The sequence below is a fragment of the Nicotiana tabacum genome, chromosome 2, assembly GCF_000715075.1.
Source record: "Nicotiana tabacum cultivar K326 chromosome 2, ASM71507v2, whole genome shotgun sequence".
In the NCBI taxonomy this organism is placed as follows: domain Eukaryota; kingdom Viridiplantae; phylum Streptophyta; class Magnoliopsida; order Solanales; family Solanaceae; genus Nicotiana; species Nicotiana tabacum.
Window position 1 is genome coordinate 70,011,838 of NC_134081.1, and position 8,073 is coordinate 70,019,910.

General features: G+C 33.7%; 1 protein-coding gene across 1 annotated transcript; it reads right to left on the minus strand.

Moving 5' to 3' along the window:
• Positions 1-2,479: 2,479 nt before the first annotated feature.
• Positions 2,480-7,028, minus strand: LOC107812326 (uncharacterized). Its single transcript, XM_016637382.2, has 5 exons — positions 6,574-7,028; positions 5,904-6,100; positions 4,070-4,180; positions 3,490-3,541; positions 2,480-3,014 (listed from the first exon to the last, which is right to left on the minus strand). The coding sequence occupies exons 1-5, from the start codon at positions 6,863-6,865 to the stop codon at positions 2,875-2,877; spliced, it is 792 nt and encodes a 263-aa protein (XP_016492868.1). The 5' UTR covers positions 6,866-7,028; the 3' UTR covers positions 2,480-2,874.
• Between the last annotated feature and the right edge of the window lie 1,045 nt (positions 7,029-8,073).

The following is an 8,073-nucleotide window of genomic DNA, read 5'->3' on the forward strand; positions in this document are numbered from 1 at the left end:
TGATTTCCTATGTAATTTATTAAGTTTTATTTCTTTGAGTCATAAGTCCTCCATCAGCTCATCTCCTTCCGTTCATCTCTATTTAACATCTATAAGCTCAACATTAAGTGTTGATCCACCTTTTTAGCTTTTATAAATGTATAAAACTATAATTATATTTAATCATTTATTTTTGGTAAGATTAAAATTTGGACATTATTAGTTATGGATTTGTTACTTTGATATTCTTTTAACTTTGGTAAGTTACACTCTAAGTTGGATAGAATTACTCTAACAAGTTCGACGAATAAATTAAAACTTTCTTCAATGTGTTCTAGACATAAAAGAAAATAGAATTCAATGGAAGGTATTAGAGTTTAATGGAATTCATATTAATTAAAAGGTAACCTAATTTATTTGTTGGTAGAATTATGACTGAAATTAGAATTTTAAAGCTAATTCATTCAAAATACACTCCCCGTTTTTGGTTTGCATGCTTTTTTCTTTAATTAGAATATATATTTGAATTTGGAACTAGATACTTTTTAAATTACGAGAACAAATAAGTGCAAAAACCTAAGTACTATTAAATCACTTACCATGTGTACGTGAAAACGACATAGTAAAAAGAAATATAAATACGTCTACTGATGATCGAAAACTTCTACAAGGCAGTTTTAATCATTATTAAGTTAACTATATAGGATCAATAATCATCAGATACATATATCTTTATTTTATAACGCAAAAACTTAACTTTAATATTATATTTATGTTTTTTTTTAAAAATAAGGTACACGCGCAACGCGCGTATGTATAAACTAGTTAAATTAAAATGCCATAGTAATAAAGTAATTGTAAATGATAATTAGTAAATAAAAAATACGATACAAGAAGTTGAAAAAACAATACTATCTATACTATATTAAAAATACGAAGGCCATTAGCGAAATGTCGTTCGCCTTTTTTACCCTTTAAAAATCAGTTTTACATTGGATAAAATTATAATTTAAACTACTTTCCTAATATAAGACTTTAAAATCAAATCAAATTTTTGTTTACTAACTCAAACCTTATTTGAATTAGGTAAGAAGTCCTTAACATTTTCGAAATTTTATGACCTTTTCAATTAATAAAAGAATTATATCAATTTATGGTAAACTTCTCCATATGCACACAGTACACGTTAGGTTTGTCTATTTTTTCATTTTTGCTTAAATATAATTAATCATTTAAATTCTATTAGAATAAATTTATTGGTGGTAAATATTTAAACAATTATGAGAAATAAATATATCAACATAAATATACTTTCCATGTTAGATATATTGATAACTACCATTAACATTTTATATGTTGGATATTACAATTGATTTTCTAAATTTTCAATGAATTAATATCTTAATTGTATATAATTTTAGTATCTTGAAAAAAAAATAGCAAAATTTTCCTTACACCAAGAATATCGTATATAATAGATATTAGATACACAAACATAATATATCATGCTTATCTTCATAAGAAATATATAAATAACTACCTAAATTCTTAATCGTTGCAAATTCAAAATATAACCAATAACTATGCATTCAACTATTTCATCAATGTAATATTTATTTCTTAATTTAAATAAATATTACATTTATCTTGATGTCAATTGTTATCACACATAGTTTATTTTTATTCTAAATTTTATATATTTTTTATTAATCGACGCAAAAATACGTACAACGCACACACACTAAAACTAGTAAAATATAAAGGGAGAGCACCTTTTTTTCCTGGAATGACAGGGTACCAAGTTCCTTCGACATGATTTTTTCAAGTGAGCTACTGTAGGGGCGGGCCGACCTAGAGCATTGACTACGAATTTTCGGGAACCCAGTAATTTTTGCATAGATCCTGTATTTATATTAAGAAATTTACTAAATATTTATAAATATCTAACTGTGAACCCAGATATTATTGCATATTAATTTAAAATTACGGTAGAAACCCATAAGTCTCAAATCCTGGATCCGCCTCTGTGCGCCAGTATATGCTACTTATCACCTATGTCAATTTGGGGTACGCTCAGTTCGCCAGGAGGAGCGTCCTCCCAATTCGAAATCTTTTCTGAAAAGTTTAAACCTTGTTGACTAACAATATTAACTAATGGGGGCGGGTGCATGGGCATAGGTTCTCCAGTCTCCAGAGCATTTCTCCAGAATAAAAATAAATACGCTTTCTAACACTCTTCAAAATTCAAAGTGAATATTCCTTAGACGTACCAACCAACACTAAGCACGTACCACTGCGCATTTTAGCTAGAAAATTACCTGGATAACATAACAAACCCCCCCCCCCAAAAAGCAACTAAATGTACGTTCATTGCTTAAGAAGGAGATGCATTTTGACCTCTGAATTCAGTTACAGAACGCATTTTGCATTCATATGCGTCAGTTATACAACTCCAAAATGCAGTTAACTATAACCTCATTACCTGAATAAAACTTGGAAATGGGAACAAAAAGAACCTTACTTGAAGCTCAGCAATTATGGAAGAAGCAGAGGGAACTCATTATGCTGAAGATTGTTTTTTTTTTCCAAAAGCATACATCCTTATTACTGTATATCTAAGCTATATAATCTGCCTGCTCGGAGGGTGACTGCTATGGCCTATACAGTAGGAGTTAATTCCTTTCATCTTTTTAAAACAGACCTTCTATACAACATCTTCAGCAAGCTAAATAGCTAATCGTTGTTCAACTCTACAAACTCTACAACAACAACTACTACTACGTCTCAATCTCAAACAAGCTGGGCTCAGCTACATGAATCCGCAATGTCTATGTCGCAGTATATAAGCTCATTATCCGACTATCAAAATGCAAAATCTATTCACAGCATGGACTTTTAACTCGGCTGAGCTTGTAAAACAGCTAACAGCCTCACATGACGGCTAAGTGCCCATCTACGGAATAGGCCAGCCAAATAGAAAATGGCCACAAAGGCCATAGCACAAATGTCAAGTAGTCTCCATATTCCCAGACGTCCTGCAAAAGATAGTATTTTGTCAACATACATTCAAACGAGATTAAAATCTATGTGCATAACCAAACTGGACTCTGGAAGTGGTGAATGAGTTTAGTGCAAAAATGCTCATTTTAGGCCACATCAGAAATCATCATGTTTCAAGATTGCTAACTTGGATATTTCTTACACAATTGGTTGCCAATAGGGCCACCAACGGAGGTAATTGTATGAGTAGAATGGTTGAATAAAACAGTTAAGAAGCTAAAGAAATAACTTCAAGTTCTTGATTAGGTTCCAACCTGAATCACCAAAGTCACATGTTACTGGATGATTGATTTCAAAACTAGCTACCCCTTTGAAAGGAAGATTTCTAATCTTATGCACCCAAGGTTTTACGCATTCAGATGGTCATGCAGCCTACTAGGCTTGGCTTCCACATAATAGATTTCCAATCTATACATCTAATTCTCTATACATTAGAGTGAAGCATAGTACCAGTAGGAATAAACTCAAAGTTCCAGCTGCTGTAGATCCAACTCAGCAATAACTGCAGTTAAGACAAAGATATTACTAAAAGCGAATAATTATAATAATAGATACTCGAGTATTAACAGTGAATGGGACCATTCATATCACAAAGCAACATATACACCATGAAGAAATGCTTCATAACTGTGGATGGTCTTTGGTTTTGCATTGCAAAGTACTTAGGTTCAACTTAAAAAATATTATAGGAATTCTAGATCTACCCATGCCAAAGATGAGAAAAGTAAGTAACTAGAGTTATGCAGAGAGTTCTGCTAAAATTCTCCTAGGAGGGCCTGAAAGAATATATGCTATCATGCCCTAAATATTATGACCTTAAAAAAGGCAGGTCTAAGGAATCTATCAGAAGCGTCTATCGGGTACTGTTACATACTGTTGCAGAAATCATAAAGCATTACAGTTCAGACACCCGTGTTTATAGACCTCCAATCATTTCAACGTATGTACTTGTCTTTTACCTTTGTGTAATTGGAAACAAGCTTTCAAAAAGTTATTACAATGCCGTTAATTAAATGTTCAATGGACTTACAGCAAAAAGGCGCAGTACATAACAATTTAACTTGACATGATCAGGATCCATCAGATTGCTCATCAATGACCTGAGAATTCTCTGCATTAGCAGTGGCAATGCAACTAGTTTCTGTAAAGAAGAAAAGAAGAGATGCCATCAAATCAGAACTAGGAAGAATCATTTGATTCTAAAGTTTTAAACTCAAACAATTTCCTGTGTGTACACATGAATGTGTGAGAGGGTGTGTGTATGCATGATTAATACTTACACTTGAAATTGAGGATAAAATTTTTATTACTATTTTGATACTATCACCAGGTAAAGGACATAACTCGCCCTAAACCCCTGAGAGAAATCAAGGGCTCAAAAGAGCAGCAGAACATTATATAACAAGCAAACATCCAACTCCACTGAACTTGCTCTCCTACATTATATATGTTTCTAATGCTTCTCTTTATTTTTCAAATGAGCACTGGTGATGGAGAACTTTAATATGCCAAGATTGTAGAGATTTAACTGTTACGCCCCTCCGTAGATATACAACAAAAGTGGTGAACCAAACATATCCTTTTAGTCAGGGAATTAATTTAGCTGTCAAGACTAGCTTCTTCCAAGATCTTGAAATATTTCTCAGGCAATTCGAAAATGACTTTAGTCAACAAACAGTTTAGCGGCATAAAACTTAATCTGAATATAGTTGAGCTGCTCAGGCCAAGGAAGGGTTTGTGACAAGCTCTCATCTGGAAAACCTCAATCATTTGGTGCACACAAGATGGAATATCAGCAATTCTATTCCCTTATATCCCTTTAGCTTACTTGAGGTCTTCTTCAAGGATTGGTTACCATGCACTAACACAGGCAAACGATTCAGGCTGTGCTAAAATAAATTCGTGATACTAAGACCGCCAAAACTACCTGTCTGGTTAACCATGTTACAAGATTAGTTCTTTCAGAAATGAGACCATAATGCGTAAGAAGCAGCTTGCATCCACAAGGGATATCCCTGTATAGCTACTTTACCACATAACAACCAAACGACATGCAACCAAAAGTAAAAATCTAAGTGTAGATATCTGTTTGTATCACTTCCTAACTCATAACAAATAAAGGGTTCTCTCAAGGAAGAAATTCGCAGCTAACTCGTAATAGGTGAGTTCTTTCTAACATTGGCAAAATTTCTCCAAAGCATTTGCTATAGCAAATCAGTCGGCAAAACTAGATTTTGATGCACAGGAATGTTATTGTTATTTGTATTAAGTTAGTGGATGCACCTCAAATTGAGGTCCTCAATGTTGGATTATAACCTATAACCATAGAACACTCAAGTAACACTTCAGAACAAGAAATTTAGAAGATGATGCTTAGTCTACAATTGTTGTACAAATCATTAGATCCCCCCACTTTCACCCCCACCCAAACACAGCACACACACAAAGAAAAGGGGAAAAAAGCTTGTCTCCTCCATTGCAAAATATCCAAAATTACTAAATATAGCTAGACAATCTTCTCCATCACAAGATTTCCCGTCTTTCTAGGCGTACTTACTAGGAGATGAAATCTCAATTCAGTTCCCACTAAATATGGACAATCTTCTATTTCTACTGATAACAGAGACATGATTCACATATCATAAGTAATAGAATCGATTTGTATTTGTACACAGAGCACATATGTTGCGCGTCAATACCCTATTATCATAAGCTCCATTATTAATTGTTGCAGACCAATTAGCCAATTAGCCTTAACACTGAAGATGCTAATACAGTCTAAAAATAATCAATTAGGAAAGAAGTCACAAATAAAATAAGCAAGAAAAAGAGAAGTTATAGAAGAACTGTAACCAATTACCTACCAGAAACACACCATAAGCACCACCTACATATAGGTGATTGTATCGGCGAATGTCCTTAAGGAGTTCAACAGTATCCTCTTCCTGTTGTACAACTAAAGAATCCTCGGGAACCAGCTTACTGATGGGACGACAGCATATGGGGCATTTGCACCGCTGTAATGTTAATCTATAATTCCATAGCTGCAATATGCAAGTTGCTGCAGGATAGAGGGCAAAAAGGGGGTGATAAGGAAAACATAATTTAGATACAACTCCTGCAATTTATATGACTTTTCTCCCTTTTTCATAAAATAAAAGAAAATCTTTTCGTGAGTGTTTGGGGTTGCTCAGGGGGGTGAAGGAAAAGGGAAAGAAAGATCAAGCAGCGGACAATTTAGATCAAACAGAATTCTTCTATAAAAAGAGTCTACATAGTGGGAAGTCGTAAAAGTTATAATTACTAACACGTTTATATAGGGATAATAGCTTCTAATAGATCATCTATGATTTGTCTGAATTTCGCATCGGCATCTATAAAGCCCCATATCTCAGTTCTATAGTCAGAACTTGTGACAAATAAGGTGATGTAAACGAGTTTTTTCAGGTATAAAGATAGTAGAGGCTTTAACATAGATTTATTTGTAGAAAAACGAAAACTAAAAAGAAGAGAAGGATGAGAAAGTAGTAGTACCACAAAACCAGTGTCCACAATTTGTCCTGCAAGGAATTGTGAAGTCCCCAAAACATATAGGGCAGTGATCATCCTCAGCTGGTGGTGACTTTTCACTATGTTCCTCCATTTCTTCTTCATCAAATACACCGACACAATAATCCTCCGATTTCTCCCTTTCCTCGAAAGGAAAAAACTTAAATTTACCGATCACCATTATTTGTTCTTTTTTCAACCCCACAAAATGATCAATATAACCCCAAATCATCAAAGACAAAACAATCAATGACTGAAGTTGCAGCGACACATTCATTCCTTAGTCTCAAAATCTAACTAAAATAACATAAATGCACTAAAGAAGTTTTAAATCTTAGATCCGTACATGCACGGACATATCAAAGAGAGCCTTTTTTCAGACAAGGATGTGGAAAGATGAGTTGTTATATTGTCAGAAGCTTAAAGGATAAGAACGAATATATTTTTTTAATAATAATGAAAGAAAAAGGATATATTGGGTGGAAGATGAAGTGACAATTCGCCGCGTACAGTACAGGAGTTGACACGTTGCAGGTTCGCCGCGTCTCTACGATATCAATACCTTCCTTTTCGTTGTCATCAATAATTTTCATTCTGCTGTTTCATTTTGGCTCTTGGCATTATCAAAACAGCACATAATTCATTTGTGATGTGGCATCTCGTCAACGTTATTGTCCTATGAAGTTGACACACGTACTTACGTTGTTTTACTGAAAATGAAAATAACATTTCAACAGTTTTGTGGATAGTCATAATTGCATTTTTATCCCTCAATTATTGTTTATATTCCGGCAATCTTTGTGATATAATTCACTAATTATATTTGGTCTTGTATTAATTAAATTTTGTGCTTTTGGTCCCTTTAGATAGGAAATATGATGTTTTTTTTAACATACAAAATTAACGTAAGCACATGTGTTTATCTCTAAATCGAATAATAATTAAATTTGTACGCAATTTTAAGGATACGTGGTTTGATTCAATACAAATAATCAAGAATATTAGATAAACGAGTTAAAGACGAAATAAATGATCAAACTAGTTGTAATGTTATGGCCTAGCCCGAACTTAGATTGAACAGTGACCTCGTCCTCGATTGGGCCCTTGATTCGAGCCCAGTTGTGAATGAAGAACAGAACAATTAAATAAGAACTTTAGCAATAGCTAAAAAGCAAAAAAATAAACTCGTATTGCTTTGACTTGCGTATTATAATGTGTGTTACAAAAGAAAAGGTTTCCCTTTATATAGTAGGAGACTTTCATCCTTAGTATAAGTCTAAAAAGGTAAAAATCTTCCTTTCTCGATCACTTCGGCCCCAAGGCTTTTAGCCAATTCTAGACTTGCAATTATGGCCTCATACTCGGCCTCATTGTTAGTCAATTTCACAGTTGTAATAGATTGCCTAATTATATTTCCCGTAGGTGGTTTTAATATGATATCGAGCCCGAACCCCTTCGCGTTAGAGGCATCGTCCGTGAAGAGGG

What these genes read in the sequence shown, in the direction of transcription:
- LOC107812326 (XM_016637382.2), bottom strand. Translation starts at nt 6,865, where the DNA reads ATGAATGTGTCGCTGCAACTTCAGTCATTGATTGTTTTGTCTTTGATG. An exon ending in GTGCTTATGGTGTGTTTCTG is followed by an intron (nt 4,181 to 5,903) that starts GTAGGTAATTGG and finishes TCTTCTTTACAG; the next exon opens with AAACTAGTTGCATTGCCACT. An exon ending in CTTTGAGTTTATTCCTACTG is followed by an intron (nt 3,015 to 3,489) that starts GTACTATGCTTC and finishes TATCTTTTGCAG; the next exon opens with GACGTCTGGGAATATGGAGA.